The 13,716-nt window shown below is 38.9% G+C and overlaps 1 protein-coding gene across 2 annotated transcripts in view; it reads right to left on the bottom strand.

Annotated features, from left to right (window-relative positions):
* SLC15A2 (solute carrier family 15 member 2) overlaps window positions 1-11,696 on the bottom strand; it is a 52,876-nt gene extending 41,180 nt beyond the window's left edge. For both annotated transcript variants that reach the window (XM_025376944.1, XM_025376945.1), the window contains exons 1-3: window positions 11,209-11,696; window positions 9,273-9,360; window positions 7,945-8,086 (exon numbers count right to left, since the gene is read on the bottom strand). In XM_025376944.1, coding sequence (XP_025232729.1) covers window positions 7,945-8,086; window positions 9,273-9,360; window positions 11,209-11,313 — 335 coding nt within the window. In that variant the 5' untranslated portion in view covers window positions 11,314-11,696. The remainder of the gene's footprint in view (window positions 1-7,944; window positions 8,087-9,272; window positions 9,361-11,208) is intronic.
* Window positions 11,697-13,716: the final 2,020 nt, after the last annotated feature.

Genomic DNA, 13,716 nt, shown 5'->3' with positions numbered 1-13,716 from the left:
CCTCCCAAGACTAAACCAGGAAGAAGTTGAATCTCTGAATAGATCAATAACAGGTTCTGAAATTGAGGCAATAATTAATAGCTTACAAACCAAAAAAAAAAAAAAAAGCCAGGACCAGACGGATTCACAGCCAAATTCTACCAGAGGTATAAAGAGGAACTGGTACCATTCCTTTTGAAACTATTCCAATCAATAGAAAAAGGGGGAATCCTCCCTAATTCATTATATAAGGCCAGCGTCATCTTGATACCAAAGACTGGTAGAGACACAACAAAAAAAGAGAATTTTAGACCAGTATCCCTGGTGAACACCGATGTGGAAATCCTCAATAAAATACTGGCAAACCGAATCCAGCAGCATATCAAAAAGCTTATCCATCACAATCAAGTCAACTTCATCCCTGAGATGCAAGGCTGGTTCAACATATGCAAATCAATAAATGTAATCCAGCATATAAACAGAACCAATGACAAAAACCACATGATTATCTCAATAGATGCAGAAAAGGCCTTTGACAAAATACCACAGCCCTTCATGCTAAAAACTCTCAATAAAGTAGGTATCGATGGAACATATCTCAAAATAATAAGAGCTACTTATGACAAACCCACAGCCAATATCATACTGAATGGGCAAAAACTGGAAGCATTCCCTTTGAAAACTGGCACAAGATAGGCATGCTCTCTTTCACCACTCCTATTCAACATATGTTGGAAGTTCTGGCCAGGGCAATCAGGCAAGAGAAAGAAATAAAGGGTATCCAATTAGGAAAAGAGGAAATCACATTGTTCCTGTTTGCAGATGACATGATTGTATATTTAGAAAACCCCATTGTCTCAGCCCCAAATCTCCTCAAGCTGATAAGCAACCTCAGCAAAGTCTCAGGATACAAAATCAATGTGCAAAAATCACAAGCATTCCTATACACCAATAACGGACAGAGAGCCAAATCCTGAGTGAACTCCCATTCACAATTGCTACAAAGAGAATAAAAAACCTAGGAATCCAGCTTACAAGGGATGTAAAGGACCTCTTCAAGGAGAACACAAACAATTGCTCAATGAAATAAAAGAGGACACAAACAAATGGAAGAACACTCCATGCTCATGGATAGGAAGAATCAATATTGTGAAAATGGCCATACTGCCCAAGGTAATTCATAGATTCAATGCCATCTCCATCAAGCTACCTATGACTTTATTCAGAGAATTGGAAAAAACTACTTTAAAGTTCATATGGACACCAGAAAGACACCACATTGCCAAGACAATCCTGAGCTAAAAGAACAAAGCTGGAGGCATCACGCTATCTGACTTCAAACTATACTACAAGGCTACAGTAATCAAAACAGCATGGTACTGGTACCAAAACACATATATAGACCAATGGAACAGAACAGAGGCCTCAGAAATAACACCACATATCTACAAGCATCTGATCTTTGACAAACCTGACAAAAACAAGAAATGGGGAAAGGATTCCCTATTTAATACATGGTGCTGGGAAAACTGGCTAGCCCTAAGCAGAAAGCTGAAACTGGATCCCTTCCTTACACTTTATACAGAAATTAATTCAAGATGGATTAAAGACTTAAATGTTAGACCTAAAACCATAAAAACCCTAGAAGAAAACCTAGGCAATACCATTCAAGACATAGGCATGAGCAAGGACTTCATGACTAAAACACCAAAAGCAATGACCACAAAAGCCAAAATAGACAAATGGGATCTAATTAAACTAAAGAGCTTCTGCACAGCAAAAGAAACTACCATCAGAGTGAACAGGCAACCTACAGAATGGGAGAAAATTTTTGCAATCTTCTCATCTGACAAAGGGCTAATATCCAGAATCTACAAAGAACTTAAACAAATTTACAAGAAAAAAAACAAACAACACCATGAAAAAGTGGGCAAAGTGTATGAACAGATACTTCTCAAAAGAAGACATTTCAGCAGCCAACAGACACGTGAAAAAAAGGTCATCATCACTGGTCATCAGAGAAATGCAAATCAAAACCACAATGAGATACTATCTCACACCAGTTAGAATGGCAATCATTAAAAAGGCAGGAGACAACAGATGATGGAGAGGATGTGCAGAAATAGGAATGCTTTTACACTGTTGGTGGGAGTGTAAACCAATTCAACTATTGTGGAAAACAGGGATCTAGAACTAGAAATATCATTTGACCCTGTCATCCCATTACTGGGTATATACCCAAAGTATTATAAATCATGCTACTATAAAGACACATGCACATGTATGTTTATTGCAGCACTATTCACAATAGCAAAGACTTGGAACCAACCCAAATGTCCATCAATGATAGACTGGATTAAGAAAATGTGGTACATATACACCATGGAATACTATGCAACCATAAGAAAGGATGAGTTCATGTCCTTTGCAGGGACATGGATGAAGCTGGAAACCATCATTCTGAGCAAACTATCACAAGAACAAAAAACCAAACACCATATGTTCTCACTCATAGGTGGGATCTGAATAATGAGAACACTTGGACACACGGTGGGGAACATCACACATGGGGGCTTGTCGTAGGGTGTCGGGGCCAGGGGAGGGATAGCATTAGGAGAAATACTAATGTAAGTGGTGAGTTCGTGGGTGCAACAAACCAATATGGCACATGTATACTTATGTAACAAACCTGCACGTTGTGCACATGTACCCTAGAACTTAAAGTATAATAAAAAATAAAAATTAAAATTAAATTAAAATTTTTTATAAAAGCATGATAAACACCTTTAAGAGAGTGGTTCTAAGTGATTGCCCAGGTCAAAAATCAAAACCGATGAGCCTGGGTAATAGCATATAAAATCTAGGAACTATGACTAAAAGTGTTTTCCTTTCTTAAAACCAACTTGACACTACAAATAGCATCCTTGAGAAACCAATATGCATGTCTAATAATTTTTGTTTTCCCACTGTGTACCTATTGATTAGTCTTTCCTGTGTGTAGCTCTGAAGGAAGAATCACTTCTTTCCTGGCATAGGGAGTTCCTTAAACAAGAGTCAGGGACTCTGGATGCCCATTTCCTCTTAACAAATCTATTATTCTGGGATAGCAAAGAGAGGAAAGATTTTTAATAGAAGTTGTTTACTAAATTCAGGAAATTGCACTTCAGGGTTTGAACAATCTTTCTAATGTTATAGAAGGCTTTTCACCCTCAAGGTAACACCTGAATAAAAGTAAACACACCATACACACACACACACACACACACACACACACACAAACACATACTCAGGCAGAGAAACATATAAGAGGTGGGGAAGAACTTAACGGTTTGAAACAAAAATCTATCCATTTTCCTCTAGCAAATGAAGAAAATAGGCTACAGGTTCAAATTAGAGAAGATAGTAAAGGAAGAGTCTTGTCTTTTTTCTGATTTTCCAACTTAAGGAAGGGTAGTTTTAAGTACTTACTCTCTTTTGTTGCTGTTATCATCTGTTTGTATATGTTAACACGCACACATGCACACGCACACACACACAAATATGACTACAGGAGAACAAGTTATCCACGTTTTCTCAAACTACTCCCTTTGTGAAAGAGATACCAATCACCCCCAAGTTTTCTTATTTAAAAAGCAACCACAGGCCGAGCGCGGTGGCTCACGCCTGTAATCCCAGCACTTTGGGAGGTCGAGGCAGGCAGATCACGAGGTCAGGAGATCGAGACCATTCTGGCTAACTCGGTGAAACCCTGTCTCTACTGAAAATACAAAAAAATTAGCCGGGCATGGTGGCCAGCACCTGTAGTCCCAGCTACTTGGGAGGCTGAGGCAGGAGAATGGCGTGAATCCGGGAGGCAGAGCTTGCAGTGAGTGGACGTGCTACTGCACTCCAGCCTGGGAGACAGAGTGAGACTCTGTCTCAAAAAATAAATAAATAAAAAATAAAAATAAAAAGCAACCACAATACCCACAATAAAATAAAAGTAACCTTCATGCCTATCTACATCTACCTGCAGTATGTGGCTACATTTGAGGGTCAGAGGGTGAATAAATTTATGAATTCAAAGAGTTACTGTGGGCCTGCTACGTGCTAGGCACTATTCTACGTGCTCTCGCATAAAAATATAAATCACAGCTGGGCACAGCGGCTCACACTTGTAATCCCAGCAATTTGGAAGAGGGAGGTGGGTGGACCACTTGAGGTCAAGAGTTCGAGACCAGCCTAGCCAACATGGTGAAATCTCATCTCTATTGAAAATACGAAAATTAGCCGGGCATGGTGGCACATGCATATAATCCCAGCTACCCAGGAGGCTGAGGCAGGAGAATCGCTTGGACCTGGGAGGCAGAGGTTGCAGTGAGCCGAGATTGCATCACTGCACTCCAGCCTGGGCGACAGAGTGTGACTTTGTCTCAATGACAAAAAATATATATATTATATATATACTTAAATGTTATATACTTATATATTATACACATTATATATGTTTATATAATATATAAATGGGGTGGGTGGGGAAAAATATATATAAATGACTTTGTCCTTTAGGTGTTTGAAAGAAGATATCAGATTCATATATAAATAATTAAATAACTATAATAAGATAGAGTTTAGTAAATGTCATATAAGGGTGAGAAAACAAAGAATTCAAAAAACACTAGATTACTTCTGGCTATAGTAAAAGATGAGGGGGCAGAGAATACTACATAGCATAGGTGGTATTTGAGTGAGCCTTAAAGGGTTTGGACATGAAAGGATGGAGAAGAAGGGGTTTCCATGAAGCAGAAACAATGCAAGCAGACATGAAAAAGAGATCTCATTGGATATGATTACAGAAATATTAGTATTAAATTTTCCTCTAGTGGCCACTCTTGAAAGGAGATAAGTATGACAATAAGCACAGAAAAGTCAGTTGGAGTGAGATTAGTAGACAGTGATTTAATAGTCACCAGAAATTGCTGAGCAGAGTAGTAATGTGATCAGAATTTCTTTTAGGAAGATCAATTTGGCAGTAGCGTATATGCTCAATTGTAGGAAAAAGAGATCGGAAGCAGTAAAAACATTTTAGATGTCCATTTTAATATCTCAATTTAAAGACATTGAGACAATGAAGACCAAAACTGGGTGATGGCAACTAATGCAGTGGATTTTGTGCTGAAAAAAGGATAAATGTGAGAGAGATTGTGGCAAACAGAATTGGTAGAATTTGATAACTGATTGAATGTAGGAATGTAGGGAAGCCAGAACAAAGAACAGATCTGGGGAGTTAGGACAATCCAGGAGGTGAATGCCAATATGTAATTCACTGGAATTTGAGGAGCCATCTGCATACAGCTAATATCAACACCACAGAATTTGCTAAGGAAGAATCTAGAGAAAGAGAAGAGGGTAAAAGTTATAACCTGGGAAAATGCTTATACTCAGGAAAGAGTGAAGTAAACAAGAGGCAAAAGAGAAGCCAGATAAATAAGAAAAGATACAAGAGGACGAGAGTAAGAAAAATATACTGTAGAGAAGGCCAGGGAGTTTCATAGAAATGATAAACAGGCTGAAATGTTAATAACAAGTTCAAAATGAGTAAGAATTTAGAAAAGACCACTGGAATTTGTTAATGAATAAATCCTTACCAGTGATCTTAGGGAGTAATTTCAATAGGAAAAAAGATGATTTATAGTATACCTTATTGTACTACAATATGCTCTGTATTAAAGCTATTTGAATATGAACAATATGAATTAGATAGTACGTGTAATTCACCTCTTCATCCTCCACGGTTCCTTGGACAAATAGAAAGTGCTCAATAAACATTTATTGAATTAAATTGGGTCAAATCAAGTTAAATTGAATTGGATTATATTGCATTACATTATATTACTCTACCATAAGAGGTGATAATGAAGAGTGAGAAAGGCAACACACACAGAGGATTATTTTTATAACATGGGGTTAATGGTAATAAGAGAAAAATGATAGGAAAAGAAGAGTCAAGATGAGTTTTGTTCATTTAAAACTATTAGAGATTTGCACCTGCTTCTGGTTGCAGGAAAAGACTCTGGTTCTTTGGGAGATTTTGAAGGCGAGAGAGGGGAATAGTGAGGGTACAGAGACCCTAGGGAGAGTGATCTAGGTGATGGTGATACATATATAAAAACTGATCAAGGTGGTACAGTTAAGGCTTCTGAATTTGTGTACTTTATGTAAGTTATATCCCAATAAAAATAAATTAAAAACAATAATAAATACATCAAGAAGGATTGACTTGAGGGCACAAGTGGAGGTTCTTAAATTTTCTCTGAATTAACCAGGAAACAATTGCTCATCAAATCCTGTAACTGTGCTTCTTCAATCTTAAAGGAAATTATTTTTAAAATAAATAAAAGTGGTATGTCATGTATATGAATCTTTCTTCTACAACTGAATAAATAGACTATAGATTGCACTTTTTATTCTGCAAGTAGTGCCAACCTCATATCTAGATAACTTTGGTGACTACTACTACATATGTAGCAAATGTAGATCTCAGCTACTCACCCACCATTCCTCTCCCAAGTCAAGAAACTGTTCAGTACTGTGTTATGTCTATAGATATATATTAGGTGCTGATTAAACACTTTTAGAATAATGAACATATATAGGCCAAAGTAAGCTATAAACCACTGTTTACTAAAGAGAATTCCTTGGAACACTAGGTCCACAAAATATCCAGAAAAAATATTCCATAGTCACATTAGTTTGGGAAACACTACATACTACAACCTTCTGCGGAGATTTTATAGTTCATATTAGCATGTTTAAGGCTATAAGAAGTCATGCCGTAAGGGAACATTTTTAGCTTTGCTCAGCCTAACAGTTTCCAAACTTGTTTGACCACAAGAGCTTTATTTTCCCTCATAACTCATTATATTTTATAGTTTTGAACAGAATGCCCTTTGAGAAATGCTCTTTTAGACAAATGACAGGTCCATAGAAAATAATTGAGCAGTGGATATCCACAATCCATTTCTAGCTTATCAGGATAATGTTATAGGGGACAACTATAACATTATACCATGTTGTATCTCTTGGTGCTATGTTCAGGGACTTAAAAGATACTGAACTGAATGAACCAATAGTCTAACTCATGAAAATATTAGATTCGTAGGAAGGAAACTACAAAAAGATGTTAAAGAAGAGAAATAGATGGCAAAAGAGCTGAAAAGAGACACTCATAAAGATCCTAAAGGAGATGGGATGACTCAATCTGGAGAAGAGATGGGAGAAAGTATCAAATAACCACATTAAAAGCATCTAAAATTCGATTTTTTTTTTTTTTTTTTTTTTTTTTTTTTTGAGACAGAGTCTTCTTCTGTTGCCCAGGCTGGAGTGCAGTGGCGCGATCTTGGCTCGCTGCAACCTCTGCCTCCCAGGTTCAAGCAATTTTCCTGCCTCAGTCTCCCAAGTAGCTGGGATTACAGGCGCCCTCCATCATGCCTGGCTAATTTTTGTCTTTTTAGTAGAGACAGGGTTTCACCATGTTAGCCAGGCTAGTCTCAAACTCCTGACCTCAGGCAATCTGCCTGCCTCGGCCTCCCAAAGTGCCGGGATTAGACGCATGAGCCACCGCAGCCAGCTAAAATTAGAAATTTGCTGGTGGATAGTACTTTCTATCTCCACCAAGATTAGAAGAAGATTTAATATTAAACTATGGAATGGAAGGTTTAAATTAGTTTTAAGGAACAAAAGATACCGCAGCTGAAGAGGATGTAAACACATTGGAAAAACTGATAATGAAAAGAATAGCCTTTCCTTATTGCCATAGAGATTCTTTTTTTTTTTTTTAAATTTCCCACACTACACAGATGTACAGAGATTCTTATTTTTCACGCATGACATAGGTATGTTCTTGCTCAAAAGCAACAGGTTAGAAGTGATAGCCTTCTGCACAATCTGTGAAACTTGTAGGGATGTGACCTCCCATTTCCTTACTTGAATTTTCCCAACCATGAGTCAGCAATGGCTGCTCCCAGGATGGGAGTAAAATAACAGAGGCTGCTGAAGGCATGGTATATAGATGTGGAGGTATCTTCATTCCAGTGCAGGAAATACAGGAAATACAGGATCAGCACAGCTGTAGTGGGGAAAAAAAGGGGTGTGGGGAGAAAAAACAAGACAGATGCATTAAAGTGACCTTTTTTTTTGAGATGGAATCTCGCTCTGTCGCCCAGGCTGGAGTGCAGTGGCGCGATCTCGGCTCACTGCAAGCTCTGTCTCCCGGGTTCATGCCATTCTCCTGCCTCAGCCTCCGGAGTAGCTGGGACTACAGGCGCCCGCCACAACGCCCTGCTAGTTTTTTGTATTCTTTTTAGTAGAGACGGGGTTTCACCGTGTTAGCCAGGATGGTCTCAATCTCCTGACCTCGTGATCCGCCTGCCTCGGCCTCCCAAAGTGCTGGGATTACAGGAGTAAGCTACCGCGCCCGGCCTAAAGCGATTTATGGAAAAAAAAAATATTTAATCTCTGGTCTTTATAAGGTGATTTTGGCCTTCAGTACTCCCATCAGTGGCATGACTGAGAAGTGACTGCCAGGCAGTAGAAGCAGGGCCCCATGGGAGTTGTGGGAGTGAATGGGACTATGTTGAACGTACAAATACTCCTCCCTTCAGTCTATGTGCACCTCTAGCATCATTTAGGCCAACCATGAACATAACACGGTGCTTCCAACATTCCTTCGCTCTCCTCTCCTTCCCAGCAACAAGATGATGAGAGCTCTCATCTGAATTCCATTCTTCATACCTGTTCCTCAGGTATGAGCTCTTAGCCAAGAGCTGTTAGCTCATACCTGAGGAACAGGTATGGAAAAATGTAACTCAGATAATAAGAGCTTCCCCACTTTTTTTTTTTTTTTTTCAGAGATGGGTTCTTGCTATGTTGCCCAGGCTGGAGTGCAGTGGCCATTCACTGGCACAATTACAGGTGGCCGATAACCTTGAACTCCTGGGCCCAAGCAATCCTCCTGCTTCAGCCTCCCAAGTAGTTGGGGCTACAGGCACATGCCATCATGTCCAGCTCTACCCACTTACATTCTCACAGTCTGTGTTCTGGTTTCTCTCAGGCCTTTCTGATCTTGGCCTATATATTAGGTGAAATCCTATGAGAGATTTATTGGAAGTCTTGGCCAAAGTAAAGGATCGATTTGGACCAAGGCAGAAAGAGTGGACTAGGGAAATAAGTGCATATAAAGAGACCAGGCTGTCACAAACATGGGGTGAGGGTGAGTGGGAGACAGTAGGTAGGACTCTTGGACACAAAATTACCTTTCATTCCATAATAGGAAAAGCGCTCGCAGAATTCATTCACCACAATGAAGGCAATGCTCAGTGGATAGTTGGAGCCACAGATTTTCTATTCAACAAGAAAGCAACGATTCAAGCATGAGCTGTTTTCCCCTGTTTCAACAATTAGATTTCTTCACAACTGAAAAATTCATTTATTTCAAATTGTCATGGTAGGTAATGGATCAATGGTCTCTAGTCTTCATGACACACCTATTATAACACTAAAAGTGCTTACGTTACTGATTTAGAAATAATAGAAGCTAATCTGAATATTATTTTGTTTCTTGTTTATTTTACGTGGACTTGCTCAAATATTCCTTGATCCTAGACATCAGGACCTGCTCATCTTCCCACAACTACTAAATGAAAAGCCTAGGGCTCTGGGGCAGAAGAATGGTCATATTTACTTCCTAGGAACAGAATAAAGAGATAGCCTATGGAATACCTGATATCCAAGCAGTGAGATTCAGATGTCAGTCTCTGCTTAGCTCCACTCTGGGGACTGACCCCTCTTGTCCCCAGCTGTTCTGTTTGCCATGCTGGGAGGAATCCTGGCAATATGATAGCTTCTACTTCAGAGGCTGCTGGAGTCAGGCACAGAGCCCAACATGGAGGGCAGAGATTCCTAAGGGTAAGCTAATTGATCATCTTGACTTTAGGCAGAGTTCTTAAATCCTGTAAAATTAAATGTCTACTCTTCCTACTAAAGAGATTCTATAACATTTTCATGATAATCCTACTGGACATTAAAAGAATTATGTTTTTTCACGTAATATATCAGTCAGACTATAAGGAATGTTATGTTTTATTTTAATTCCCTATCTATTACAATAGACCAACTAACATGAGAAGAGACATAGAGGTATCTGTCCTCGGTACTGTCAAATCTTATAAGATTTATATTGCCTCATTTCGTGAGAAATATATACATCTTCATAAGTAGCCCTAAATTCTTTGGGACCAGAAGAGATATCATTAACTAAAAAAAATAGGCAAAATAATAAAGTAATGTATTATTCTTTTAACCCTAGGGATATATATAAACGACTCTCCTAAATATTAATATATTTTAACATTTTAAAATAACTTGCTTGAAACATACAGTGAACTGGGCTTCTTACCTTTGCAGCTCACAGCTTGAGAATTATGCAATCTGGAGTTTAGCTGACACACTGTCACTAGTTAGGCAACACTGCCACTGGCTATGTTAACATACTGATACTGGCATTGTCACTACACCTGTCTCAAATCCTCTGTTCTGTTATTCTGAAGAAATGAGAATAACATCACCTTTTGGCCCACAGTAAGAACTCAGTAAATTTTGGCTATCATTACTATATCCTCCCCACTTACAGAATTTTAATGTAAGAATTGACTGAGATGATGAGTTTAGAAGTGCTTTAGCAAGTTTATAAATGCAAAACATTGCTATTACTTCTCTGTTTTTCTGCCCTATCTCCCACAATAAACTGGGAACACATAGTAACAGAGATTGGATCTATTCTGAAACTTCCATTAGTGTTCAACAGAAGGCTCTGCACATAGGGAGAACTAAGAGCAGAGTTTTTATATTGGTAAAGAAAGAACAATCACACATAGTTCTCCAGACAAGAATGCTTGCCAAGTTTCCCTGGACATTCAAATTGCTTTTTTCCCCCAGGGAAACAGAATATGCAATGAAATTCATCAAGTCCCTGGATCCCAACTGAAGAAATTTGACGACCTCTTCCTGCTGCTTTGTCTTCTTATGTAAAGGAAGCTTCTGTTTAGATTTGGTTTCAGGTGAATTCTAAATCCAAGAGAGAATCATTTTAATACCCTAATACAGCTCAGCTTGAAGCTCCGGAGCCCAAGGAAGAGAGCCAAAAGAGGGAGGCCATTCCTGTCAGAGGCAGGATTGAATCTAAGGACTCACCGGAGATGGCTTCTTTGGAGGGCTGGGAGGTCGAGGTGGTACGTCTTCAATGGAGACAGGTGAAAAAAGAGTTTCCTTGGACTCATTTTTCTGGAAAGGATTCATGGCTGGCTCCTTTCTCTCTCTCCTCAAGCATTTGGCTTTAGTAGGCAGTTAGGACAGCTGCCAGCCTACTCTGAAAAGGAGGACTGGGAGGGGGAGCTGGTGGCTTCAGCAACTGAGTTTAACTCTGTGGGTGTCAGCTTCAATCGCTTCCTGATCCAGAGCAAAGCAGGAAGCTATAGTTAAAAAGAATGTGTAAAAGTACAGCACAGCAAAGTGAAAACATGCCAAAGATGGAATGAAACAATGCTAGAGAACTGATTAGAAAATCTATGTTTAAAAAATATTATCTTTGCAAAGGAGTACAAGATAGTTAAGAACACAACACCTCAAGCACAGATTGAAAAACTGATATCAAGGTAAGCGCGGTGGTTCACGCCTGTAATCCCAGCACTTTGGAAGGCCCAGGCAGGCGGATCATTTTAGGTCAGGAATTCAAGACTAGCCTGGCCAATATGGTGAAACCCCGTCTCTACTAAAAATACAAAAAAACCATTAGCCGGGCGTGGTGGCAGGCGCCTGTAATCCCAGCTACTCCGGAGGCTGAGGCCGGAGGATCACTTGAACCCAGGAGGCGGAGGTTGCAGTGAGCCGAGATCGCACCATTGCACTCCAGTCTGGGCAACAAGAGTGAGACTCCATTTCAAAAAAAAGAAAAAAAAAAAAAAAAGAAAGAAAAACTGATTTCAGGGTAACAATAGCTGTAATTTATTGAATATCTACTATTGAAAGGTTAATATATATGAATTACATATATGTTGTATGTCTATATAACATGTATATTTATCCTAATTCATATTACTATCTCCATTTTACAGAAAGTAATGTTCCCAGAGGTTAAGGAATTTGTTCAAAGTACCTGTCCAGTAAGTGGCAGATCTGTAATTTTCACTATGCCATGACAGCTGGAAAAAGTGGAGTTAGTATCAGTCATTATTCAGGTATGGAGGTTACATAAATGGAATGTAGGAATGCAGAGGATTAAAATGAATTGAAGAAGGAAAGCCATCATAAAACTGAATTTGGGAGATAAGAAAGATGGTGAGTTTTGGCTGGGTGTGGTGGCTCATACCTGTAATCCCAGCACTTTGGGAGGCTGAGGTGGGTGGATCACAAGGTCATGAGTTCAAGATTAGCCTGGCCAACATAGTGAAACCCCATCTCTACTAAAAATACAAAAATTAGCTGGGTGTGGTGGCACACGCTTGTAGTCCCAGCTACTCTGGAGGCTGAGGCAGGAGAATCGCTTGAACCCAGGAGGCAGAGGTTGCAGTGAGCCGAGACCCCACCACCGCACTCCAGCCTGGGTGACAGAGTGAGACTCGAAAGAAAAGAAAAGAAGGAAGGAAGGAAGGAAGGAAGACAAGACAAGAAAAGAAAAGAGAAGAAAAGAAAGGAAGGTGACCTTTGTTTTCAGCATCATAAAACTTCAGCTAGAAATAGCCTATAAGCAATTAAAGAGGCGGGGCTAAAGAAAATGAGAGAAAATGATTGGTGATATACATTTGGGAACCATTTTACTTCTTTGCTAAAGTCATTCCTTGCATTTTCATTTTCTCACTTCAAGATTGATCTATTCTTTCATTTAACAAATAAAATTTAATTTGAGCAAAAATTGTGAACCAGTTATTTTCTAGGTACTGTTGTGAACACCATTTTCCTTAATTATATATTTAGTCCTTATCAGAAGAGGAACAAAAACAAACATGATAATGCTAGGTTCATTTTATGCCGTGTTATTTTTGTTAAGCCAAAGAAGTAAAAGAATAACAAAAGAGCATGGTGCCCCTCTAGTTGTTTGTCAAACAAAAAGGGAAAAGAAAGACTAGAGAGCTATAAAAGAAATAAGAAAAATTGAAGACTAAATAAACAAGGTCAGGCAACATCAGAATGAATTATTGTATTTGAAAATACAAGACAGAAAACCTATAACTATATCCCTCACAAAATTTTTACATTAACTATTTGAATAATTTATTGACAAATAGGGCCAGGATAAACTCTATCTTTTCCTCTCTAAACTTTAACTCAGACTTTGACCATATCTTCTCAGCTTCTATTACACTCCTCGTTTCTACTGTCTCCCACCAACCTTTACCCAAAGAAGAGTCCAGCTTCATTTCTGACTGTGGCATTAATGATTAAGCTATAGTTATTCTTTCAGGAGCACTGCCATTTCTGACTTGGTTTGGTTAATGACTTTGGATGCAAAATAAATGGTCAGAAGTTACTAGTCAAGCTAACTAGCAAAGGCACAGATGCCTTGAAGATCCTCTTATGTCATTGGCTTTCCTTGATCTGGCAGAGTAGATTGAATAGCACCTGTATGCAATGTATCAATTTATTTGTGCTCATAGGTACACCAAATACTAAACTTTGGAGTATTGACAGTGGTTTTCTGACACT

The sequence above is a fragment of the Theropithecus gelada genome, chromosome 2 (genome assembly GCF_003255815.1).
Source record: "Theropithecus gelada isolate Dixy chromosome 2, Tgel_1.0, whole genome shotgun sequence".
NCBI lineage: Eukaryota > Metazoa > Chordata > Mammalia > Primates > Cercopithecidae > Theropithecus > Theropithecus gelada.
The sequence above is the reverse complement of the archived record's forward strand: the minus strand, read 5'-3'. Positions and strand labels throughout refer to the sequence as shown.